Genomic DNA, 27021 nt, shown 5'->3' with positions numbered 1-27021 from the left:
GAACAAAAGAAGCGAAAATGGTATCCACAATCATATTGCGAAAGGTTTCATGTGACAAATATGCATTATTGATATGTAGCAATTGCTTCCTCGGTAATGTGGCAGCATCTTGCATGTAGCCAAAGTGTGATGATACACGTATGGGAGCGTGATCTGAGATGCCAAGCATATAATCAACACTCATTTCACATATATAGTCCTCATACTATTTCATATGCAAAACATACCATCGATCCAAGCGAGCACGATAAGAGGAGAATGCATTGTGCTGGAAAGTGAATCCTGGATCATTCTTATGCAAAGAATACCACATATCCAATGCATTACATTGCGACATCAAGTGATCCCATAAGTGATTTTCCATGGCTGACATATGAGAATGACCAGTCGTATTATCCTGAGGATTAGGCGCATTATTAAAATCCCCACAAAGAAATGCATTCGAGTGCCAATTGTAATATGCCATATCATTCCATAGCCTCGCCCTTTACGCAGAAGCTGTATAAACATATACACCTGCAAATTCAAAGACTTCCCCATTCACCATATATTGGATTACCATCCACCTCCCATCAGGATCGATAAAAGCTAGAATTGGTTGCAATTCATGACGAATAAGCATGAGCACTCCTGAGTAATGACTAGATCCTGCATAGGCGATCCAATGCCCCCCGTAGTAAGATATCTGGCCAGCATATTCATGCTGATTATGCTCTTGTAAAACTACGATGTTTGCCTTACATGTATGTACATATTGCCGAGTAAGCCGCCACTTTGCGTGATTGGTTAACCCACACACGTTGTATGAAATGCACTTTAAAGAGCTATGCATTAAACTAATATGTACAAAGGGCAAAGAAAGAGGATAATTTAATTGTTGCTGTGCATAAGCACATCCTCATCAACCAAAGGTGGATGAGGAGGTGCTACTTGATAAGACTCCGGCAATATCAAATGGGATGTACTGGGCAAAGAAGAAAGAGGTCTTGAAGTATCCCCTGTGACTACATCCTTATAGGAATGGACGACCTTGTCCCAAGCCTCCGCCAAAGACTTGTTATCATTGCATAGAAGCTTCTTCTGAGAGAGGTTGGGAGAGGAGGAAGAAGGTACATAATTGCGTAAAGAAACCTCATTATGTACTTTAATCACTTTTTGGGGACTATCCAAGCCTCTTTGATTGAGACCGGGGCCTTGTCTTTATCTTTACTCTTTGTCTTTCGCTTTATCCTTTGTGTGTGATCCACAGGCATATTAGACAATGCTTGTTTCCCTTTGCCTTTATTTCCACCGGTTGCCCTTGTAGGAGGAGAGATTCGAGTGATTGTGGCCTCACGTGCAGCTCTCGCTAGGGAAGTGGATTGCAGAGGAGGCACAACTGAAAGGGGGGGGGGGGGGTGAGGTTAGGTTCAGGACACTCCCATTTCATGTAACCGAATTTACCACAACGGAGGCAAATTTGCCCCATTTAAGCTTAAAAGGACGTTTGCCAACAACAGGTCACCCGAATATATTGTAATGCCTGTTGGCGTAGGAGTATCAGTGTCCCAAAGGATACAGAAACGATTAGTATTTGCATCCAACTTAGGCGGGCAAATCACCTTCCCCAATTGGGCAGACAATAAAGGAAGAAAGTGACGCCAGGTACGAGGAAAATCGAGCACCTCAACCCATACGGGACACTTGTGGCGGATCAAGCTCTGAGAATCTTTAGTGAGAGCCTATGGAAGGACATGAGTCATCTGCGTATTAAAAAAGAGCGGGGACATTTTCAACAGTGAATCCCGCGCTTTCATATCAGATAACAACACTTCATAGAAGCCCCTTGCGCCAAAGTAAACACCACGTATTGCCTGGCGCTTTAACAGGAAATCAATCCATTGCCCAACATCTTGTGCAATAGGCATTTTACCGGGGAAAAATAAGATGACTGCATTAAGGGCGTATTGAGCAACCAGATCCATAAGCTCTTGCATTGGAATACATACTTCTGTAACAGGAGTAGGGCCATCCCACATGTTTCGTGCATCCTGAAAATCCTCTTGTAAACAATCCTTGATAATTGACAGGGCATCCATGGTGGAATCATCAACTGCTTTCCTTCTTTTGTAAGTACACGTATGTGTAGGCTCTATGGAGGATTGAAATGACAGCAACTCTGAAGGGACGGAGGGGAAACACCTCCTTCTATGCTAAGTACACACGCACATAGCAGCCTATGCACAGGACAAAGACTCACACATGCACACACCAAACCTAAACTACAGAGACGACAAGCTTTACAAGACTAGCGCTGGAAGCTAATTGTCGAGGCAGGGTTTCCCCCACACACACTCACACCTACGCACGCACACAAAGGCAGAGCTAGCTGACGAGAACCGAGCTGCGGACTGTCGCGCAATAGCACAAGCCCAAGATCGCGAGCAAGACAACCTACACACAGCAGACGCACAGCACGCTGTCTAGCCTTGTTTTTTTTGGAAAGTGATTCTTGCAACAGCAATGTGCACAATGCATCAAACTTGACAATTTCAGGATTTCCTTGGGTCATAAGTCTCCAAGTACTAGCAAAAGTCTAGTAAGAGTCTTGCAAGGTATCAAGAACAATCTGCACAAGGGAAATGACTTCACCTGCAGAAATTAGTTGCTCATTGATATCCTTGACACCAACAAGGAAAGTGTCCATATCATCTTCCTCATGCATAATCTTCGATTCAAGCTCTTTACGCAACAGTGCAATTTTAGCCTCATTGCGACTTGCATAAAGACCAGCCAGAATATCCCAAGCCTGTTTTTGAACGAATGTACGGAATAATAGTGCGCTTCACAGACAACGCAATCAATGCATGAGCCTGCGCATCTTTTACATCTCGTTGTGCGCATCTTTTACATCCCAACGAGATTGCTCAGATGTAGGCAAGACAACTCTAACAAAAGCAATCCTTGCAGCAAGACCTGCAACATCCTCAACATCGCTTACATCCTTAGAACCAGGATGTACATCAATGCCCTGCGCAATATTCTAGACGCCCTTTGACACAAGAACATGTTGCATCATGTAAGCCCACATAGGGTAATTGTCCCCATTCAATCTGTCCTCATCAACAAACATCTTGAACACATCTGTGTTGTTGTCAGCCATGGTAAATGCTGCACCTGACGTGAAAACTGTCCGAAAAGAGGAGAAACGAAACGGGAACAACACAAAACGTAGATGCCGAAATCTGCGTTTTCCGGGCTGAAACTGTAAACCTTGCGGGATCTGACCGTGCGGTGAGGATCTGTTGCGGGAAGGTGAGATTTGCGAGGTTCGGGACTTGTTCTGCGGGTTCTAACTGCTGAAAACTGAAAACGCTGAGTCTAGGGCTGATTCTGTCGCGATGATCTGCAAAAACGCTGAGGTTGATCTGCAAACCAAAAACGCTAGGGCTGAAATTCTGCTGTTTTCGCCGGTTGCTCTGCAAAATGCAAAACGCTAGGTTGATCTGCTGTTCTATTGCAAAAACGATGAGGCTCTTGTTGTCTTGCGGTAGCCAAGGCTGATTTACTGAGCAAAAACGCCAGGCTAGTCTTGATGAAAAAAACGCTAGGTCTTGATGGGTTCTGCTGAGAATTGGCCTGTTGAGCAAGGTGCTCTTGTTGCCTCTTCTGCCAATTAGTGCTAGGTTTGCTTATATACAAACTTACTCAATTTGCCCTACCTACTTTCCAACAAAAGTCACTTAAAAATAGTAAGTGAAAAATGTCAAAAAAAGGTAAAATAGGCTAAATGCACTGGAAAATTCCCTTGAAGGATTCTATAATGGATTTTGATGGGAATGCTATGTGCAACGAGAGGATATGCATCTACACTAAGTGACTGGGCATGCACGGTCTACGAATAGACTCACAAAAGTGCCAGATCACTTCTAAATCTAGACGGATTGGACTGACTGAACCCTTGTCGTGCTGTAGCTTGTCCACGGACACACAGGGTTGGATGTGTCACGTGACATCCCCTCCTTTTCAAACTGAGGTATTGGTACCGAACTGTATGGCGTCGAGGGAGATCGCCAATAGCATCCGGAATCCTGGAAGGGACTCTTCGCCGGCCCACTCTGATGTGTGGGTCGTGCGGTACTTGAACTTCATAAAGGTCTACAATGCTTGCTTCTTTGGGCCGCGCCGAAAGCGACACAAAGGCTTCTGTGGCCCCTTCAATGCTTCAACTTCGTCGAGAGTCATGCGTCTACCTCCTTTAAGAATCTCCGAGGCTGAAAATTCCTGAAACCACTTCCAACACAAAACCATGAACATACCTATTCCATGTAAAGTGAGTGGAAAAAATCGTGTCTTCCTCAAAGACTGTGCATGCAATGTAGATGAACAAAGAGACGGAGTGCCAAACCATCCACCACACACACGCAAACAATGAGATAGAATCTTGTCTTGCTGATCTAAATCAATCAATTGTGGCAATTCACAATGGAAATGCCCATGCTTGGTGCTCATACTTTCATGTGCTCTTTCTACAAATGTGTCATGCCAAGGAAGAGACATGAAATGTGACTTCCTTGAATGCATACTTTTTATGAATAATCCGCAAACATCCGTGCTCATCCATGAGTGAAACGTGCTCACCGTACAATATGTCATGCCTAGGAAAAGGGATCACATAAAGACGCTGACTAAAATATAAGAAACGATCACGAATGAAACACTCGAACAATGCGTGTGTATCAATCATGTGAACACATAATACTTCCTATGAGGGTTCTTTGAACCTAGGCTCGAGAGCTAAGATCGGTTCCTCCTGAAGGGGTTTTTTGGACCTAGGCTTGAAAGCCAAGATCGATCCTTCGTGATTGATCGAATCTGCAACGAGGTTAGCTTCGCTAGAAAAAGCATCCACTAACACATCATCCTTGTGAACAATCACATCATCTTCATGAAAATCCTCATGCTTGTGAGAAATCACATCTTGATCATGCAAATCATCATGCTTGTGAGAAATCACATCTTGATCATGCAAATCATCATGCTCATCATTATCATCCAAATCATCATGCTTCTCATAATCATGCAAATCATGTAAATCATCATGCTTGTCCTTGTCATTCAAATCATCATCATGCAAATCATGTGTGTCTTGCTTGGGAGAAGAAGAGACTAAGAGAGTCTCCTTTTCCCGAATCTCTTCAATCTTCACCTGCAAATTAGAAATGAGAGAGGAAGAATGAACAACGTGCTTGCGATCCAAATCTGTTTTTCTTTCTGCGTACTTGCAATCAAATTCTTTGGCCTCTTAAGCGTAATTGCTCTCGCTCACGCTCCATGGTTGCCATTCTTGCTTCGTGCCACGTTGTCATCATGTCCATCATTGTCTTGCACCAAGCCTCCATAGATTCTGGTGCAATCCTTTGCGTAGATGGGGAAGGGGGAGGGTCGGAAAAACCTCCTGGTGAGGAAAATTCTTCTTCGCCTCTCTCATGCTCATCACCTCCAAGCGAAGTATTCATTCCGCTTCGAGTGGCATGCTCCAAATGAAGCCATATGCATGGATGTTGGGTTGCATCCCATGGTAGTAACTTGGACAGAATATTAGACAATCTTTTGAGCACCATTTGCACGATTCGTGCAGGTCGATAGCTTCTGGAAGTCGTGTAATTTGAAACAAGTTAGTTGCAATATGAGTTAGTCTGCTTCATTATTCCCTTTCTTTGTGTGTCTTGATCTTTGTTTTGTGCAAGTATTTTATCCCTCTTTGAGGTCATAAGTTCAGACTTTTCTATGTTACGAAGTTGTATATAATGTTGACTGTAAAATGTGAATGTTGTTCATTATTTTTACTTTTGTAAAGGATGTTTGCAAGAGAATGTCAATCATAAACCTTCGCCAAGCGGATTTGCAGGCGGAGGAAGCAAGTTCTGGAAGCACCCCCTTATCAGATCTGCTAGACAATGGTATACTACAGGGTGGTCCTGGGCATAGACTCGACTGTTCTGGAGAGGATCGTACGTGGACATTGTTTTACCCCTCAGGAACAACTGGCACTCGTTACCATGTATGTAGTGTTCTGTCAGAAATTATGAATATCTGTTTTACTTCGCTAATGGCCTCCTGACTTGATGAAACATCATTAAAACTGGTTGGTCAGCAGCACTAATCTATGGTTTTCACAACTGAAGTTTACATCCCTCTATGATTTGTGCCTGTGAGTTTGGTAATAGGCTCGTTGTTGGTGATGCATCCCTAGTCTTTGCTTCTTGTTCGGTGTGTTTGTGTCGTCTTTCGTAGATTATCTACAAACCAGTTTAATGTTCATTATTCTGCTCTCACTGATCATCCTCAATTTCTTGAGTGGAGAAAGAAGAGGGGCAATTTCCATATTTGGAGGAGTACACTAGGAATTACTGCAAGCTTCCAAGAAGATTAGATCAACTTGGGGGAGTGCATGCAGGGTGGACCTTGTTTCTGTTATAAATCACATACATGCTTTTAGTTCTATGCTTATGATGCTAGCATTTTATTTATCCTTTACTGATAATACTGACCTTCAGTCATGGGCAATTTTCACTGCTTATGCATTAAACACAGGTCTTAAGCTTTGCAAGATTTTTAGAGATAACTTGCCACGTAGGCATACATAAAAACCCATCCTGTTGCAGTAGAGTTTTTACTCATGTGACTACTTGCTTGTTAGCATTCTGCAGCTGTTATTGGAAGAAAAATGCTGGTGGTTGGTGGTGATTCAGATCATGGTATGCTCAACGATGTGCAGGTATTAGTTTTTCTGGACTGCAAAACATCCAAACTTTTATGTTAAAACTTTTGTAAGCAAGATCTTACTTTTTGCATTGGCCACAGCAACTGCATTTGGGCAAGCTCAGCTGGAAAATACTGGCACCTCTGCCAAAAACAAAAGCAGCACAACAGCTTCCTTTATGCAGGGGGCACAGTTTGGTAATATGATAGCCTTCACTGGTTTGCTTTGTTAAGCTGCAAAAAACCACATTAATAGGGCAGTCATTTTAATGGTCATAGATTGCTTGGGGGCAGAGGCTGTTGCTTGTAACTGGAGAAACAGATCCACCTATGGAGCATGTTTCAGGTGAGAGCTTTATTTTCTTTACAGCATGTCATATGTGTTTGTTATGCCCAAGGGAGGCTTTTGCTGTTGTCAATCCAGTTTGGTCTTTTGATATGGAGAAAAAAAACTGGTCTAAAGTTGAAGCCAAAGGTGAACTTCCGGTAATAACTGCTTTTCCCAGTACTTGTTTTGTATTATGCAAAAGCCAGTTTGCAGGCTTTGATTGACTGTTTTTTGAACAATTCTGCTAGAATGTTCGCAGTGGCCATAGTGTGACCAGAGCAGGCTCTGTGCTGATTTTGTTTGGTGGTGAAGATGCCAAAGGGAGAAAACTCAATGATTTGCATATGTTCGATCTGAAGTCTTCAATGTGGCTTCCTTTACTTGCGATGTTGGTACCCTTGCTTCTGGTTGTTTTGCTTTTGCTTTTTTATTCACAGGTTTAGACAAAATCTTGAATTCACATATGTCTGTAAGCAGGGGATCTGTCCCTTGTCCAAGGTCAAAACATGTTGCTGCAATTTATGACGATCGCCTTCTGCTCGTGTTTGGTGGATTGTCGAAATCCAAGTACTTAAATGATCTTTATGCTCTTGACTTTGAAGCTGTAAGACTTTCTTTTCCTCCTCACCCCTACATGCACAATGTACTATGCCCCCTATTTAGTTTCCTTACTGCATTTTTCAAAATTTTCCGGTTTTCACTTTTGTGCTTTTGTGATGGCCAGAGGACACAAAACACAGTGCATGGTTTTGTCTCATGAACCAAATTTTTTGGGCCTATAGAGACGTTAATGTAATTAGAGACATTAATATAATGTCCTGCCCCCGCCCCCCCCCTTTCCCCCCTTTTCACGATGTTTGTTCAATTAGATCAAATCAAAGATAAGTGGAAACAGAAATTAGGCAACATGGCCTACTAATCTCTCAAGAAAGAGATCCACCAAGTAGTTAGACACGAACGCGCGTGCTATGGCCTCTCACCCATGACTGAAAATCGAAACGAAAGGCAATGCGCATGGACCAATTGTGTGCATGGCTTAACCATCAAAAGAAAGCAAAAAGTACATTGTTGCTTGATCATTTGTCGCACAATTGTTGCAGCCAAATAGCCATCGTCTTGGTGATAGTGTCTTGTAATTGCTTGCCATACGGAAGATTTAAAATTCTATATTTGGTGAGCCAACCAGGCAACAAGTAAATCTGTGCCTACCTGTTTCTAGGCAAGTTCGGGAAAAATAATAGTGGACATTCAAAAGATTTCTTTGCTTCAATCTTGTCGCCAAAGGTAAGCCCCCCACCAAAACTCGCCAGAGAAACACTTTTTCTTGGAAATGAATTTTAGAATGCCAAGCTTCAAAAGAGATGCTTCCATGAAGATGCCTGCTTTTGCATTCTCCAAACATTGTTGGCTGCATCTGCAAGCCATCATTCTTCTTGTACTAGAAAATGATATACATCATTAGCAGAGGTCCTTGACAATCATTTCTTTCTATGTGAAACCCAATCATTCCATACATGAACAGATTCAAGAGGATGGAGCTGCCCCAAAGGTTTTCTTGCAATCATGTTTAAAGAAGCCGATAACCTTTGGGTAGACAAAATGTATGACGTGCACGATGAAAAGATAGCATTTAAAACCTTACTGGAATCAATGTGTCAAATAGTTGCACTATATCCAATCTTGCCATGCAATTGAATTGCCGTTTGCAAGAGGACTTCTCTGGCCAAGAAATGACAGGAGCCGTTGCCAAGACTTCACCAAGACGAGAGTTCGCTTCTTGACGAGAATCTAGAGGTCTCCATGTGGTGAATCTGAGGACTTCTTTCCATGACTTGACCAATTGATGCAAAAGTGGTGAAGCTGAAACACGCACGGATTGTGAAGCATTCAAGACATCCCACCAAGAAGTTGCAATACGTGTCTTACCATGTACAAAACCTTGATGGCTCAAAATGGAGCTGAAATTAGAGGCCTTGTGACTAGGTAAGTCATAGCTTGAAATAGGGTCCATTTATGCGTAAGAAGATGTAACCACACATCCAACAAGGCTGCACCACCACCCAAACGTTTAAGACATTTGATATGCGGCCAAGAGATCCAGGCTTGGCCTTGTTGATTACCATGTTTATCCACAACATGAACCAAATTGGTTGCATAAGAACTCTCGAGGCTTTTATAGACCAAGGCAAGAGTTGCAAGAATAGGGAAAGAATGGAGAGCATGATCACTTGTATCACTTATAGTCTAACATGGAATGGCCATGCTTGGGACATACAAATTTGTCCCCAAGGTGGCACTGAAATCCAATCAAGAAATAGTTTATTGGAGACATTAATACCATCTCTCTCTCTCTCTCTCTCTCTCTCTCTCTCTCTCTCTCTCTCTCTCTCTCTCTCTCTCTCTCTCTCTCGTCCAGAGCCTATGCGGCATTGGGAGGGCTAGAGAGGATGTGTTCGCAGGTTCAGTTTCAAGAACCACGAACAAAGCTATGGCTCTTTGATACTTTGGTTGCTTTAGCCCTTGTTATTTATGATATCCCGGATGATTAGAGCCAAGGCCTCCGTACCACATGCGATTATTCGAGCGGAGGTAGCCGCCCCTCCTATAGAGATTGAGGCTCTTACCAGATCAGTGTCCTTTATGCATAGTCTGTGGGATACACATAGAGGCAGATATACTAGATTGGCTCTTGAGTCCTCTAGACAGTTAGCGATGCACGGAGACTCATCATGTTGGTATGCGCAGATGACCTCATAGTTTCAGTTGCATGGTTTCAACATGGATAGATTGCCTCCTTTTCAGTATTCCCTGGATGCACCCTCATTGCTAGTCACACGGACGGAGATCACTAGACTCATTCGTTAGGATCTTATACAGTTGGACACCACGAGGACATGGGTAGAGCCGATGCAGGAGCTGGGCACGAAGATGGCTTTCTACAAAGAGCATCTTCTCCAACTTTCGAGAGATGGGTTTGTGATTCGTCCGAGCTACATGGACACTCATTTGTCTCATGGTCTTTGATGCGCTATTGGTCAGATTCGCACATCCTCACACGAGCTGGAGATTGAGACGGGTAGATTCAGAGGGATACCACCAGAGTATAGGATATGTCAACTATGCGATAGAGAGCGAGATATGAGGGCGCTTCCATTGCTTATTCAGGGAGGGTTTTGGACCCCTAGATAGAGTCATGAGGTATCAGGATCAGAGATGCCTTGGCTTATATCTACTTGAGCTACATCGACATAGAGATAGTCTGCTGAGGAGACATGGAGTATGACAGTCATAGTGACAGATCAGAGATTTCTTTGGATCAAGGGAGCCAGGAGACCAACCACCAGCATAGAGTTGTACCCACATTGATACCAGAGGCACCCTCATTGACAGGGCGACCGAGCTCGGGAGATCGAGACGACCACGACCGAGACACAAGAGCACACTCCATCAACGGAGACTCCAGCAGAGGATCAGAAGCATTCTAGCACGACACCCAGAGTGTCATTGAGGGCCTATTCTACATTTCACATTTCACATTTCACACTTCATTTTTCATTTTTCACATTTTACATTCAGTACTTTTTGTACTTGTACTTCAGACATTGTATTAGATTCACCACTTTGTATCTAATGGTCTCATAGGTCATTTTGGCCTTTTGAAGACGTTAATATATCATTTCATTTCATTTCATCTCTCTCTCTCTCTCTCTCTCTCTCTCTCTCTCTCTCTCTCTCTCTCTCTCCGTCTCCACACGCGCTCTCGCGCTTTCCCCCGCCCCCCCCCCCCCCCCCCCCCCCCCCCCCTCTCTCCCTCTTGAACCCCAACCCTAAGCGCTCTGTCGGCCCGAGCATAGAGAGAGAGAGAGAAGGTTAAGGTGTAGAGAGAGAGAGAGAGAGAGAGAGGGTTTTATATAATTTATATAAAAAAGAAAAAAAAGGACGTAGAGAGAGAAAACCCGCGACCGTAGAGAGAGAAAGAGGGTTAGGTGAAAAAAAAGAGCATAGAGAGAGAAAACCCGCGACCATAGAGAGAGAAAGAGGGTTAGGGGGGAAACGCGTAGAGAGAGAAAACCCGCGACCATAGAGAGAGAGAAAGAGGGTAGGGCCAAAAAAAAAAACGTAGAGAGAGAAAGGGGAGAGAGAGAATCTCTGTCCGTGTAGAGAGAGAGAGAGAGAGAGAGAGAGAGAGAGAGAGAGAGAGAGAGAGAGAAAACTTCTTCACTCCGGTACCCTCTCTCCCTCTCTTGTCGCGGCCTCTCAATCATGAGAAAGCTGAATAGCAAGGATGACCCGGTGGAGGATGCCATCCAAAAATGCAACGAAGAACTGAGCGAGTCCATTAGCAAGATCAACCGCCACCTCCTAGGTACTATTAACGGACTCGACGCACGCGTGGCAGCACAGGAAAGCACGATACATACACTCGAAGATCGCGTGAAGGCCCAGATGAGGAAATCGCATTACTCAAGAAAGAGCTTGCAGAGGTGCGATCGCAGAATGTCCTCGAAGAGGGAGAACTTCAACCCTCTGTCATTGAAGAGCTTAACACGATCAAGGAACAAGTACGGGCCATCAAAGAAGGTGGGGAACAACAAAAAGAAATGACGACCTCGTGGGTAGATGTCATCACAAAGGCCCAACAAAAAGCAGAAAAGGCCGAAAAGTTGATCGAGATTGTCAAGAAAGGGAAAGGAAAGGAAATAACTTCCACCCCCACACCAACCATCATCAACTTGACACTAGAAGAGGAGCAAAGGAGACGTGTGCGGGCCTTACACATAAGGATATGTGGCCTCAGAGACCAAGATAATGTAGATAAAGAGGTGAAAGAACTCATGACTCTGGTGGGGGTCAACGAGCAGACGCATACGAGGGCTTGGAGAGTGGGCGCTAAGAAAAGTGGGAGCAACGGAGAAACCTCGAAGAAAAGGGCACTCATTCTCCGCCTCCCCTCCATGGAAGCGAAGAAAGACTTCTTGAAGAAGAGAGCGACTCTAAAGAAGAGCGGCATCTTTCTTGGAGATGACCTCACCCTCTCGCAGATTGCTCATATGCAAGAAGTAATGATGGAAATAAGAGCAGCAAGGGAAAAGGGGAAGATTTCTTTTTACAGGGATGGAAAGGTGGTGATATTGGAGTGACGCCCCGCATGACGGTGCGAGACCTATGGGACCACACTAAAGATGGCAACCTGGAATTGTAATGGGTCACTCCGTCTTGATGTAGGGGCCTTTGAGGATAGCTTCACGGGGAGAGACATCATTTTCTACTATGAGACGCATCAAGCACCTGGACAATCCATGCCACAGGTGAGCGGATATAGATGGGAGACAGCCTGCAGACAGGAGACTAGATCGGAGCATCGAGGACGGGGCTCAAGGGGAGTGGTAGTTCTATTCAAGGAGGAACTGCAGCCATTGATATATAGCACGCAAAAATGAACAGGCTAGGTACATGTGGGTGAGGCTCAGGGCAGAGACGGGCAGATACCTCTACATTGCTATTTGTTACTTTCCACCTAGTACGTCAGTATATGCATCACCTAGAGGACAATCCCCCTTTGCTATTTTGGATAATGACATATGGGAGTTTTCCAAGGATGGTGACATTATCATACTAGGGGATTTCAATGCTAGGACTGCCCACCACCAGACAATATTTTATGATACTTCCGAAGAGATGCTTAGGGAGCTGGATGTCACAGAGATGGGTCTATCCAGACCATCACAAGATGAGGAATACGTTGAATATGCCAGATACTTGATAGATTTGGGAACCGCACACAGATTGGCCATTATGAATGGCCTACAAAGATTTTCGACAGCTGGAGGTTTTACTTGCTTTCCACACCAACATGGTGCCAGCATAGTGGATTATGTTATGGCCCAGCCAGGTCTCATTCCATTCTTTTAGGATTTCATGGTGGGCACTAGGCCAGTTGGAGTAGCAGTTGATCATGCTATCGTGTCTTTCACCTTGACCTTTCAGTTCAGCACAACTCCATTAGGAGAGGTCCCCACACACACTCGGTATACCTTCATGAGGGAGACGGATTTTGTGTATATGGATGAGATATACAGGCAGCTATGCACCCAGAAGCCGGGATGGCCACTAGATGAACTCACTCAGACATTGACAGAGACGCTCCATGATGCAGCATCAGAGGCATACCCCCACAGCCAGCCCACACGGAGACGATCTGGAAACATGTCCCATACAGTTGGTATGATGAGGAGTGCAGAGAGATGAGGATCAGATTACAGAGGGAAGTGCTCACGGGTATTACCACACATATGACAGTCACGGATTATGTTTCGCCATCTAGTGCGACGAAAGAAAAGGGCCTATCTATCTCAGCTAGAGCGGGATCTATATCAGCTATTTATAAGTCAGGACTCGTGCGAAGCATGGAGGCTACTCCACGAGCATTCACCACCGCCAACGGTCACCTCCGCTGAGACATGGGGGGAATATGGCACATCTCTCTACACAGCATTAGGGCAACCACCTCTGCCGGACCCACTAGAGACATGCCCGGACACATGTTCTTTCTTTACTGTCGAGAGGGTAAGGAAAGCCATTGACAGGTTGAAGACAAGGAGAGCACGTGATCATGATGGTTTGGTAGCAGAGCACTTCATCCATGCCAGAGATATGCTTGCAGAGCTCCTGGCTATGATGTTTAATCGAGCCATGTATGAAGGCTTCCCGGAGACTTGGAGTATGTCTACGATTGTGCCTATTTTCAAGTCAGGAGATTCCATGATTCTCGGGAATTATCGCTCCATCATTGTTGGTCACACATTAGCTAGGTTGTATGCATCCGTTCTTGAGAAGGAGCTGAGTAGATGGGCAGAGCGATAGGGCATAAGAGCACCAGGGCAAGCAGGTTTCAGGAGAGGTTTCTCCACTCTTGACCAAATTCTGACACTCAGAGCTATTATTGAGGAGGGTAGACACCATGGCAAGAGAATCTATTGTATCTTTGTGGAATTCCGCAAAGCTTTTGACACAGTGCCGAGAGCCAGACTTATGCATAGACTACATGACATGGGTGTGCCTACAGAGCTGATATGGGGTATTCTGGCTCTATACAAGGCAGTGATGGGGCAGGTACGCTCCACTGTGGGAATGTTTGACATGGTCCACTCCACTATTGGAGTAAAGCAAGGATGCTCCCTATCCCCGACTCTTTTTGGGATGTGTGTGGATGAGTTTTCAGACTATGCAGAGCGTCAAGGGGATAGGGGGGCTCAGCTAAGAGGGACATGGATTCCACTGTTACTATATGTTGATGATATTGTGCTGATTTTTGACTCCCCAGAGGGGATGCAATGTCATTTGGATGCTCTGCATACATTTGCTCGTGACAGTGGATTGTTGGTAAATATGGGGAAAACCAAGGTTATGGTGTTCAACACCACACCACAGTGGGTCAGGAGGTCGGCACCCACATTTATGTATGGCCAGGAGATTGTGGAGTACATTGATGCATATACCTATCTTGGGGTAGTCTTCGGTGGACCGGTGTTTTCACTAAGGAGAGCATCAGAGACTAGATTGACGAGAGCATATGTAGCTTTGGGAGGACTGGAGAGGATGTGTATAGTGAATCTGATACCATGTCCGGAATAAAAAAGAACTGAAACAAAAAATACAACTACTACAAACTAGGACTGTATGGATGTGCCAGCTAATACAAAAGGTGCCCAGTACAATGTGTAGTACAATGAGAGAGAAAAGGGGGGGGGGGGGGGGGGGGGGGGGGGGGGGGGGGGGGGGAGATATGGTAGAGATCCATCCTCATCTGCACTCTGGATGTTGAAAAAGTATGGCTTGAATCCTCTGCTGTAGTCTCCGTCGATACTGTGTAGCTCCTCTCCTCAATCACGGTCGTCTAGATCTCCCTAGCTCCAATGCTCGGTCTATAAGAATGCCAGTAGTGGTAGTATGAGTGCGGACAGAGCTCTGCAATGGTGGCTGCTCCTCTGGTTGCTCCACTAGGTGTCCAATATCTAATGTAAAGAAATTTGTAATCTGTCTCTGGGATTGTCTCAAGTAGATACAATCCAAGACATCTCTGATCCTCATAACTCATGACCCTAGATAGAGGCCCAAAACCCTCTTTGAATAGACAATGAAAACGGCCTCGTATCTCATAGTACACTGCATATCCTGCTATCTATAGGTATCCCTTTGAATCTGACAGTCTCAATCTCGAGCTGATGCGAGGATGTGCGTATCTGGCCAATGGCACAACGCAAACCATGAGAAAGATGTGTGTCCATATAGCTAGGTCGAATCACAAACCCATTCCCTATGAGGTGGAGAAGATGCTCTCTATAGAAAGCCATCTTCGTGCCCAACTATCCATGTCCTCCTCGTGTCCAGCTGGATCAGATCCTTACGAATGAGTCTATTAACCTCCACCCGTGTCAGAGACATCAAGGGTGCCTATAGAGAGTACTCAAAAGGAGGCAGCCTGGTGAAGCCATGTCTTTGAAACCATGATGTCCTTTGTGCATACCAGCATGATGTAACCCCCTGTAGAGCTAACTATTTGGAGGACTCTAGGGCCAACCTGGCATATCTATCTCTGATAGTATCCCATAAGCTGTGTACAAAGCAGACTGATTTGGTAAGCGCCTCAATCTCCATGGGGGGGGGGGGGGGGGCAGCTAACTATCATGCGATACGGAGGCCTTGGCTCTAATCAGCCGAGAGAGCGTAGATACCAAGGGCCTCTCCATACGTCTCCAGCCATCCTGTCCTACAGAATGTCCCCAAACTTGCACCCCATATAGCATAGTAGAGGCAACCAAAGTATCAAAGAGCCATAACTCTGTCCTAGGTTCCTGGAAGTGAACCTGCGAACACATCCACTCCAATCCTTCGAAAGCCGCATAAGCTCTAGTCAGTCTAGTCTCTGCTGCTCTTCTCAAAGAAAATCTCGGCCAGTAAAGACTACCCCCAGGTAAGTGTATGCATCTGTATACTCCACAATCTCCTGATCATATGTGAAAGTAGGTGTTGATTTCTTGATCCATTGTGGCGTGGTGTTAAACACCATAACCTTGGTTTTACCAAGGCTTACACACTATCCACTATCCTCTGCAAAACTGTGTAGTGCATCCAAATGTTGCTGCATACCCTCTGGTGAGTTAGATATCAATACAATAGCATCAACATATAACAACAATGGGATCCACGTCCCTGCCAGCTGGGCACCTCTGTCAATGTAATCAGACACCTCATCAACATACATACCAAATAGAGTAGGAGACAATGGGCATCCCTGTTTCACCCCAATAGTAGAGAACTAAATCATATACCCCTACCGGAGTGTGTACATGTCCCATCATTGATCTGGATTCTGTACAAAGCCATAATCCCCCAAATCAACTCTATGGGCACCCCCACCTTCTGTAGTTTGCGCATCAATCAAGTTCTCAGTACCATGTCAAATGCTTTGCGGAAATCCACAAAGCTACAATAATCCGTCTCCCATGTGGTCTCCCATGTGACCTGCCCTCCTCAATGATGCCTGTGAGTGTCAGAATATGATCAAGAGTGGAGAAACCCTTCCTGAAACCGGCGTGCTGACCCTTTGCTCGTACACCCTCACCCTCCGCCCAATTACTCACGTGGTGCTCAAGAATGGATGCATACAACCGTGCCAATGTGTGTCCAACCATAAGAGAGAGAAATGAAATGACATGTTATATTAATGTCTTCAAAAGGCCAAAGTGACCTATGAGACCAGAAAGTTACAATGCGGTTTATCTGATACAAAGTCTGATTAACAAATTAAATTAAACTAGGATAACAAAATATAAATACTGCGGAATCCTAAACTAAGCTGATAGGTGTGAAAGGTGAAAGGCGTGAATTTCATGAAATTGAAGCGAGCGAACATTACCAAGCCAAAAAAAAGGTGAAAAAAAAAGATAATAATTTGGGGAGGCAAAAGTTGGGGGGGGGGAGATAGAACAATAAATTAACACTAAACGTGTTTCGCTATATAAAGCTCTTCAGTAGTGTTAATTCTTTTACAAGGATTGGGGGCTTTTAAATAAGGGTTGGGGGTTAGGAACTCAAGGTGGGTACAAAAGGTGAGGATTAAGAGGAGGATAGAAGGCTCATTGGTACAAAGAAGTGAATGCAAGCATCTTTTGGTACATAGAAGTAAATAAAAGCACCATTTGAGGGGTAATATCAAGAGGAGAGAGGCTAGATGGTTCAAGGCATAAAGTGAAAAAATAGGGAAGAATAACCCTTTTGAGGGGCACAAAAAAGGAAAAAGGGACAAGACAAATATACAGATTGACATTAGAGGGGGGGGGGGGGGGGGGGGGGGGGGGGAAGGAAGGAAGGAAGGAGAGGTTTTTATTAGGAGGTCAAAGAGGGGTGCGGGAAAAGGAGGTCAAGGAGGGGTGCGAGAATTTTTGGTTAGCAACTTCCCGAAATTAGGCGCATTGAGCCAATAGATCAGGGGCTTGGGGAGGTGGGATAGTTCAGGTGTGTTGCCAAGTTGAAGGGTGAGAGGTTTGATAAAGGTATGAGAGAGATTAAGGTTGCGTGTAAAAGGTAAAAAGGGAATTTTGACCACAAAGGGGGGGGTCTTTTGATTTGGGTTTCTTCATTAAGAGAGAGTCTCTGTCATTGTAAGAGATAAGGGAGAAGCAGTTTTGAAGGAGAGCATGGGGCTTGCTCTAAGTCTTTGGAAAAACCGTTCACGAATGGTAAGGAAGCCATCCACGGAGCTCTCTCTAATGATATATCTTTTAAGCTCTGAAATGATAAAAGCGGTTTTTTGGTGGGTGGGGTGCCAAGATTGCCAAGGAATGTAGTTGTAAGCGTTAAGACTTTTTGAAAGCAGTGAGAATCAAGAATCCTTGAATGAGAAAAGGAGGGTCCATTGAAGAAATGAATGTCAAGGATCGAAGCTTCCATGGAAGAAATGATCGGGGAATCTTGATATGGTTTTGGAGTGGCGACCCGTAAAGCTTGAGGATTTTTTCAAGATCAATAAAGGAGCCCTGCCAAATGCCGAAGGCATCATCAATGTATCTTATAAAAAAGAGGAGAGAGGGATGGGAGGGAAGGTTGATACTATCTTCTAAGTGACAAAGAAAAAGGTAGGCATAGACAACCGCGAAATTGGAACCCATGGCAGTACCTTTGATTTGTCGCCAACATTTCCCTTGGAAGGAGATGTAGTGGTGGTTAAGGACAAGAGAGGCCAAAGAGAGGATGAGACTTGCTTTAGGTGAGGAAAAATGGTGTTGGATAGAGACAGAGAGGGCAAGCAAACCTTGTTGAATGGGAATGCTAGGGTATAATGATTCAACATCAAATGTGAAGAGAAGGACATTAGAAGGAAGGACAAGGGAGGCGATATCCTTGATAAGTGAAAAGGAGTCTTGGAGGTGTTGCCTCTTTGTGAGAAGGATAGGGAGAAGCTGCAAGTGGAGCTATATAGAGGCACGCTCAAGAACATATCCCCTATAAGAGAAAATGGGGCACCCTACTAAGGAGGGTTTGTGGATTTTAGGAAGCAAGAAAAAGGGACAAGGTTTGGGTTCAAAAGAAAGAGGTCTCTTTAAAAGAAGGTAGAGCGCAATTGGTAAGAATGGAGGAGAGAAGAGAGGAAACGAAGGGGAGGGGAGCTGACTCCACAGGAGTGTAGGTGCTAGGAGATGTCTAGAGGCTTCCTGTATATACCAAGATTTGGATAAGATGACAGGTCCTAAATTTTTGTCTGCTTGCTTGATGATAATGGAAGGATCATTTTTTAAGGAAAGAAGGGCTTTCTTTAGAAAGGAAGGGGGTGAGAAGTGAGTAGAAGAGAAGGAAGTTTTCCAAAAGTTGTTAAGTTGTGAAGAAAGAGAGAAGAAAATATTTCTGAGATTAAGAGAGGGAGCTGGTGGGTACCAAGTGGCATTGGGGAGGGAGAAAGGAGTAGAGGTTGGGGAGATTTCTTTAAAAAAGAGCTTGAGTTGGTAGCTTCTTTCCAATTTAGAAAAAGATTGTTTTAGAGAGGAGAGAGGAGGAGGGGAGGGGGGAGGGATATACTTAAGGCCTAAACCAAGAAGCTTCTTTTCACAATGAGAAAGCGTGCGTTTTGAGAGATAATGGCAAGCCAAGTTAGTGACCTTGTTTTCTAGCTCAAAAATTGTTTGCTTTCCTATAATAATCACCTTGAAATAGAAGGGTTAGTAGGAGGAAGCCAATACTTAAGTCTTCTTTTAGCAACACCATATGGGGAAGGAGTGGAGCGGGCTGTAGTGGGCAATCTTCTTTTATCAACGCCATAAGGGGAGTGTGGTGTAATGGGGACGTAGGTTGGTGAAAAGGGAGGAGGGGTCCAAAAAAGAGGAAAAAGGGGGGGTTTGGAGAAGAGCAGATGGACCCACAAAGTAGGGTGCTCAACAACTACTTCCTCCTCCATCGCAAGTTTTTTGAATATCTAGGGTTTTTAGGAAGATTGGATGCAAGATGGGGAGATTTAGAGGGAAGAGGAAAAAGGGTGGGAGAGGGGTGGCTAGAAAAAGGAGGGGTATTAAGGGGGTATTTGGGGGATTTGAGTAAAGTTGGATGGGAGGGGCTAGAAGGCCTAAGGAAGAGGGGTTTTTTTCAAGAAAGGTGGTAAGAGGGGGAGGGGGGAGAGGAGGAAGCGTTATAAGGTTTTTTGAATGGTTGGCGGGGTTATTTTCTAAAGGGAGATTTATGTTTAGCAAAGGAAGACGAAGGTTGCAAGGGAGTGGAAGCCCATGGTTGTGAGGGAGTGGAAGCCAATGGTTTTTTAGAGGAAGGGGTTTTACAAAGATTTAAAGGCACCTTTTGGGAGAAGAGCTTACTCATTTGAGTGGTGACCTCATGTTGAACGAGCTCACTAACTGTATCTTCTTTTGGTAGAGCCTTTGCTTCGGCAAAGAGGGTCTCTTGGGACTCTTTCTTTAATTGTGAGCCGCTGATTCAATAGAAGTTGCCAAATGTGCTTGTAGGATGGAGTTTTGAACAAAAGAGTCTAGCTCTAGTAGAGAAGAAAGTTGATTGGCCCAAGTTTCGGGTAGAATTCTAGGGAAGGATATGGGTGAGAGTTTTTTAACAAGATCTTCCAGGCGTTTCTCTACCACCTCATGGAAGAAGTTAAAAAGCTTTTGGAGGTTATCTACTAGGAGAGTTTGGGCTTGTATGTAGACGTCGGAACAATCTAGTTGGTATTGTATGTTAAGGCTAACAAATTTGGTGTTAAGAAGGGCTTGGGCACTAGAGTCTTCCAAAACAAGGCGTGGTGGTTTCATGCACAAGCTATTGGGAGCTTTATTGCTAGCTCGGAGGTTTTGGAGGTGAGATTTTGCTTTAGAAAGCTTGAGATTAATAGCCTTGAATTCTTGTAAGGAACCAGACACAATTTTGTCGAACTCTTGAGGTTTGGTGATGGAAGAAAGGGAGGGGAGGGAAGAAGAAGAGAGGATAGGATTAAGAGAAGAGGTATTGGAGCGAAAAGGGGAGGGGGAGGTAGTGAACGAGGAGGAAAAAGCACCAAAAGAAAAAGGGGCAATGAGGGAGGGATTGGGGAGCACTCCCCTTTGAGATCCAAGACCGATGGGCGCACCGTAGCTTTTGGCACCTTTCGAGGAAGGAGGAGAGAAATCAAATTCCTCCACGGGGAGGTTTGCCGTGAGCCCTTGAAGCTTTTCCGTGCTAAAGAGGGTTTTCTTCTAGGAGGAAGCGGGAGTTGAAGGGTTGGGTTGTGCGACAAGTGCAAAGGGGTTCGTGAGGGTGGAGGCCGAAACGAAACCCGGAAGAGTGATAGGAAAAGTCGAAGAAGAGGATATCGGTGCGAGAAAGTTAAAAGCGGTATTAGGTGAGGGGGAGCCGACGGTGGAAAAGCCGGAGCCGTTGGAGGAAAAAACGGCAACCGAGCTAGATGGTGAGAGAAAAGGGGAGGTTACAAAGGAGGGTGCGGGATTGCTATGGAGGGCGGGGGTGGAAGATGATTCCATGTTGACACTGTAGCAAGCAGGCAAAGCGGAGAGATGGGTTTTCCACACTATGAAGTTTCAAACTTCAAGTCGCAAGTAGTGGCGAAAGTCCTCCACTGCCTTAGTAACCCATAAGGAGTGACAGTTGCAGGCTAACTAATAGTCAAGGAAAAAAGGAGGGCTTAGAGAATTATGGAGTGTTAAAGAAGTGAGAGCTGCCGGCTAACTATTAGTCAAGGAAGGCTGAGAGACTTTGAGGTTGTGGGCAGGTTATAAAATGGTGAAAGGTTGCTTGAACCATAGTCGCAGAATGCAGTGGTTGTAGACGGCATTTGCTGTGTGGTGTTAGTCGCAAAATAAAGTATAAGCTGCAGACGGCATTTGATGTGCAGTGTTAGCTTAGGCGGCTAAGCAGAGCGGCCTCCGAAGTTGAGTGTGCGAAGTAGAGCCGGTGAGTCCCCGCTAAATTGATTCGGTGAAGCTGGCTTGCGAAGCTGATTCGGTGAAGCTAGCCCGTGAAGCTTGAGCACGCGACGCTGGCCTGCGAAGTGGAGAAGAATGCCCTTGGTGAGCAGCAGATGAAATCGGTACGCGGATGTATTTAGTGGCCCGTGAAGAAGACCGTAACGTCTCTCTTAACTGCAGGAGGCTTGAGGAATGGCACGTCGCAAGTTTGAGGCATAGCATGTCGCAACTCGACACTGTAGGCATGCCATTCTGTAAGAAATCTAAGGCTAAATAAGTAGTGCTTTAAACTGGGTGGCGCGTGCATTAAAGCAAGGGAAGCCCATACTGGCATGCGCACTAAATGCAGCAGCAAGCTAGGAACCCACTGCCGTGGTTGAAGGCTACATGCAGTGAAACTGTTGAAGGCAGCTACAGGCAGAGAAAACGCTGAAGGCAGCTACAAGTAGAGAAAACGCAACAGCGCCAGCTTAAGAGCTTGAATTGGCGCTCATTCTGTGCCCTCTGAAGGTGAGTGCGCCACTGTGGAGCGGATGCTGCAGGTGGCCAGTGATGCAGAGCTTGCCACTTGCGTTATTTGAGCGGCTGATGCGACGCTGCGGAGAGGATGCTGCAGGTGGCTAATCACGCCTTTGAAGAAGAGCGTGACTCTGCTGCTCTTCTCAAAGAAAATCTCGGCCCAGTAAAGACTACCCCCAGGTAAGTGTATGCATCTGTATGCTCCACAATCTCATGATCATATGTGAAAGTAGGTGCTGATTTCTTGATCCACTGTGGGGTGGTGTTAAACACCATAACCTTGGTTTTACCAAGGCTTACACACTATCCACTATCCTCTACAAAACTGTGTAATGCATCCAAATGTTGCTGCATACCCTCTGGTGATTTAGATATCAACACAATAGCATCAACATATAACAACAATGGGATCCACGTCCCTGCCAGCTGGGCACCTCTGTCAATGTAATCAGACACCTCATCAACATACATACCAAATAGAGTAGGAGACAATGGGCATCCCTGTTTCTCCCCAATAGTAGAGAACTAAATCAGATACCCCTACCGGAGTGCGTACATGTCCCATCACTGATCTGTGCAAAGCCATAATCCCTCAAATCAACTCTATGGGCACCCCCACCTTCTGTAGTCTGCGCATCAATCGAGCTCTTGGCACCATGTCAAATGCTTTGCGGAAATCCACAAAGCTACAATAATCCGTCTCCCATGTGGTCTCCCATGTGACCTGCCCTCCTCAATGATGCCTGTGAGTGTCAGAATATGATGCCTGTGAGTGTCAGAATATGATCAAGAGTGGAGAAACCCTTCCTGAAACCGGCCTGCTGACCCTTTGCTCGTACACCCTCACCCTCCGCCCAATTACTCAAGTGTTGCTCAAGAATGGATTCATACAACCGTGCCAATGTGTGTCCAACCATAAGAGAGAGAAATGAAATGAAATGTTATATTAACGTCTTCAAAAGGCCAAAGTGACCTATGAGACCAGAAAGTTACAATGCGGTTTATCTGATACAAAGTCAGATTAACAAATTAAATTAAACTAGGATAACAAAATATAAATACTGCGGAATCCTAAACTAAGCTGATAGGTGTGAAAGGTGAAAGGCGTGAAATGTGTGAACTAAGCAGTACAATGTGTAGACAATATGGGAGGGAAGTAGTCTGTAGAGATCCATCTTCATAGAGATCCATCTTCATCTGCACTCTGGACGACGAAAAAGTATGGCTCGAATCCTTTGCTGTAGCCTCCTTCGAAACTGTGTAGCTCCTCTTCTCCATCGGGGTCGACTAGATCCCTAGCTCCAATGCTCGCGAGGTCTATGAGAATGCCAGTAGTGCGGGCAGACCTCTCCACTGTTGGCTGCTCCTCTGTCTTTTCTTCTGGGTATACAATATCTAGTGTAAAGAAATCTGTGATCTGTCTCTGGGGTTGTGTCTCTTCAGCTCTCCTCAGTAAAGTTTCTCTATGTCTGTGTAACTCAAGTAGATATAGCCCAAGACATCTCTGATCCTCATAACTCATGACCCTAGATAGAGGCCCAAAACCTTTTCTAAATAGACAATGAAAACGGCCTCGTATCTCATAGTACACTATGCAATGACATATGTAATGTACCTTTGTCTCTGGCTCTAGATGGCATAAGCGGCATATCTTGCTATCTGTTGGTGTCCCTCTGAATCTGCCAGTCTCAATCTCGAGCTGATGTGAGGACGTGCGTATCTGGCCAATGACACAACGCAAACCATGAGAAAGATGCGTGTCCATATAGCTAGGTCGAATCACAAACCCATCCTCCGTGAGGTGGAGAAGATGCTCTCTATAGAAAGCCATCTTTGTGCCCAACTCTTGTATCGGCTCTATCCATGTCCTCCTCGTGTCCAGCTAGATCAGATCCTGACGAATGAGTCTATTAATCTCTACCCGCGTCAGAGACCTCAAGGGAGCCTGTAGAGAGTATTGAAAAGGAGGCAACCTGTCCATGGTGAAACCATGTGTCTGAAACCATGATGCCATCTGTGCATTCCAGCATGATGTATCCCCATCAAGAGCTAATTGTCTGGAGGACTCTAGAGCCACCTTGGCATATCTGTCTCTGGTAGTATCCCACAGACTGTGTACAAAGGAGACTGATCTGGTAAGCGCCTCAATCTCCATAAGGGGGGCAGCTAATTCCGCTCGAATGATATCATGCGGTACGGAAGCCTTGGCTCTAATCAGCCAAGAGATCATAGATACCAGGGGCTTCTCCATACGCCTCCAACCATCCTGGCCTACAGAAGGTCCCCAAACCTGCACCCCATATAACATAGTAGAGGCAACCAAAGTATCAAAGAGCCATAACTTTGTCCTAGGTTCTTGGAACTGGACCTGCGAACACATCCTCTCCATTCCTCCCAGAGCCGCACTAGCTCTAGTTAGTCAAGTCTCTGCTGCTCTTCTCAAAGAAAATCTCGGCCCAGTAAAGACTACCCCCAGGTAAGTGTATGCATGTGTATACTCCACAATCTCCTGAGCAGTAGGTACCGATCTCCTGAGAGAGAGAGAGAGAGAGAGAGAGAGAGAGAGAGAGAGAGAGAGAGAGAGAGAGAGAGAGAGAGAGAGAGAGAGAGAGAGAGAGAGAGAGATTTGATTTGATTTGATTTGATTTGGTATTAACGTCCGCGGGGGCCCAGAAATGACCCATGGGACCTCAAAGTGATACATAGTCTCCCCTCTGGGGGGTGTATGGTGTGGTGTGTGTTATTCTCTTTTTGTGTTCCTATGAGTGTCTTTTGATGCTCAAGTATGCGGGTGAGGTATGTTCCGAGAGCTGTAGGGGAGGGGTTTGTCTTGGATAATAGGTCCGCAAAGGTAGAACAACCGCTTAGGGCTGGCTGAAAATTGATGCTTCTAAACGGATATGCACATCATGTACAATGAAGTTCAATAAAAGATTGAAATATTAATACTAAAATCTTGAAACTGCCGCATTAAAGTTATCATGATCATCGTCACTGTACGTGGATGCCTGGAATCGATCGTCATCCGAGAAAGTATTGCATTCGTCATCGAAGAGTTTTGTTGATGTCCGCTTCTATAAGTAGTTTCGGACGGGGGGAGGGCACAATTGTGGAGGTGTCAGATGCAGTCGAGGGGGAAAGAGCAAGAAATTAAATGAAATAAAATGTTACACTAAACACCTTCAAAGGTTAAAATTACATTTGAGTCAAAACGGATACAATTAGTGTGAATCTAATCCAATGCTTAGGTACTAAAATAAAATGAAGTAAAGTGAAAGACTAAAAAATTAAAATCAAAACCCTAAAAGCGTAAGACTAAAATTGTCATCATCATCATCGATGCACATGGGACGTTCACAATGCTCGGGTAGTACGAAAGTGTCTCTTAGGTCAGTCCCTTTCTTAGTTGAATCCACCTCAAGAAAACCAGACTCTCCTCTACGCACAGTAGCGTTGCGACCATCCATGATTATCTTGAACCATTGCACGTCGAACAAGTCGACAAAAAATCCTGTATAATTGATCCTCAAAATCTCTTGTAGCGTGCCGAAGTAAGTGAGTTCCGCCACCACAGGATTTGCATCAGAGGACCGTCGTTGACTAGACTGTTCAAATTTTGCAATGATTCCACAATCTTGAGTAAAACGCTTTTTGTCGATCCGTTACACCCTAAAATGTTTACCTTTACACCATGATGTTGTGTATGACTTATACTACAACCAACAAAGATTATGAGTGGCCGTTCAAACATCTAGAAAGTAACTAGTCGTACATTGCAAACTTACCTTGGTCTCTGTGTCTGTGCAGCTCGAGCAAGAACAAACCCAAGCATCTCTGATCCTCATATCCCATGACTCTGGACAGTGGTCCAAAACCCTCTCTGAACAAGCAATGGAAGTGGCCTCGTATCTCGTAGTAGACGGGGCAGTGGCATGTGTAGTGCAACTCTGTCTTAGGCTCCATTTCACACAAGGGGCAAGTCTTGGCCTCTGCTGGTACTCCGCTGTATCTCCCAGTCTCAATCCACAGCTGGTGAGAAGATGTGCGTAACTGGCCAATAGCACATCTTATCCCATGAGACAAGTAGGTGTCCATGTATCTGGGTCTCGTCATAAAATCATCCTCCGTAAGCTGGAGAAGATGCTCTCTGTAGAAAGCCATCTTCGTGCCCAACTCCTACGCCGGCTGTATCCATGTCCTCCTGGTGTCTAGCTGGGTCAGGTCTTGACGGATGAGCCTGGTGATCTCGGACTGTGTAAGAGTGAGAGATGGTGCATCCAATGAGTACTGGAAGGGTGGCAACCTGTCTATGCTGAACCCATGCGCCTGAAACCATGATGTCATCTCCCCATACCAACATGCTGTATCTCCCTGCATGGCTAACTGTCGAGAGGACTCAAGTGCAATGCGAGCATATGTGTCTCTAGGAAGTTCCCACATGCTGTGTATGAAGGAGACTGATCTGGTGAGCGCCTCAACCACTAATGGGGTGGCCGCTAGCTTTGCTCGAATAATGGCATGTGGTACTGATGCCTTGGCTCTAATGAGCCGTGAGATCATAGAGATCAGAGGTTTCTCCATGCTCCCCCATCCATCAGTGTGACCCGACCCCCCGTGATGATCCAATGAAGGTCCCCATATCTCGGCTCCATAGAGCAATGCAGAAGCCACCCAGGTGTTAGAGAGCCAGAGCTTCGTCCTAGGCTCGTGAAACTGAACCTGTGAACACATCCTCTCCAATCTACCCAATGCTGCACGGGCTCTAGTCAATTTGGTCTCTACTGCTCTCCTGAGTGAGAATGCCGGTCCGCTAAAAACCACTCTAAGGTAAGTGTAAGCATCTGTGTACTCCACAGTCTCCTGGCCATATGTGAATGTAGGTGCTGACCTCCTGATCCACTGTGGGGTGGTATTAAACACCATAACCTTGGTTTTACCAAGGTTGACAGACAAACCACTTTCATGGGAAAATCT

At 45.2% G+C, this 27021-nt stretch overlaps 1 protein-coding gene and 1 pseudogene across 6 annotated transcripts in view; one reads left to right on the top strand and one right to left on the bottom strand.

Moving 5' to 3' along the window:
* LOC147432315 (Galactose oxidase/kelch repeat superfamily protein) overlaps positions 1-27021 on the top strand; it is an 80159-nt gene that overhangs the window by 3188 nt on the left and 49950 nt on the right. For 3 of the 6 annotated variants that reach the window (XM_086492280.1, XM_086492277.1, XM_086492279.1), the window contains exons 2-8: positions 5840-6043; positions 6683-6760; positions 6847-6942; positions 7024-7090; positions 7169-7230; positions 7321-7460; positions 7550-7676. In XM_086492280.1, the coding sequence (XP_086348406.1) occupies positions 5840-6043; positions 6683-6760; positions 6847-6942; positions 7024-7090; positions 7169-7230; positions 7321-7460; positions 7550-7676 (774 nt within the window). Of the gene's footprint in view, positions 1-5839; positions 6044-6682; positions 6761-6846; positions 6943-7023; positions 7091-7168; positions 7231-7320; positions 7461-7549; positions 7677-27021 lie in introns of those variants that run through there. The other 3 variants (XM_086492281.1, XM_086492278.1, XM_086492282.1) reach the window with 2 other exon arrangements.
* On the bottom strand, positions 20139-21196 carry LOC147432316 (uncharacterized; annotated as a pseudogene).

This window comes from Adiantum capillus-veneris, chromosome 20 (genome assembly GCF_014529385.1).
Source record: "Adiantum capillus-veneris isolate H3 chromosome 20, ASM1452938v2, whole genome shotgun sequence".
NCBI classification, from domain to species: Eukaryota; Viridiplantae; Streptophyta; class Polypodiopsida; order Polypodiales; family Pteridaceae; genus Adiantum; species Adiantum capillus-veneris.
This window is presented reverse-complemented; position numbering and strand designations above follow the sequence as displayed.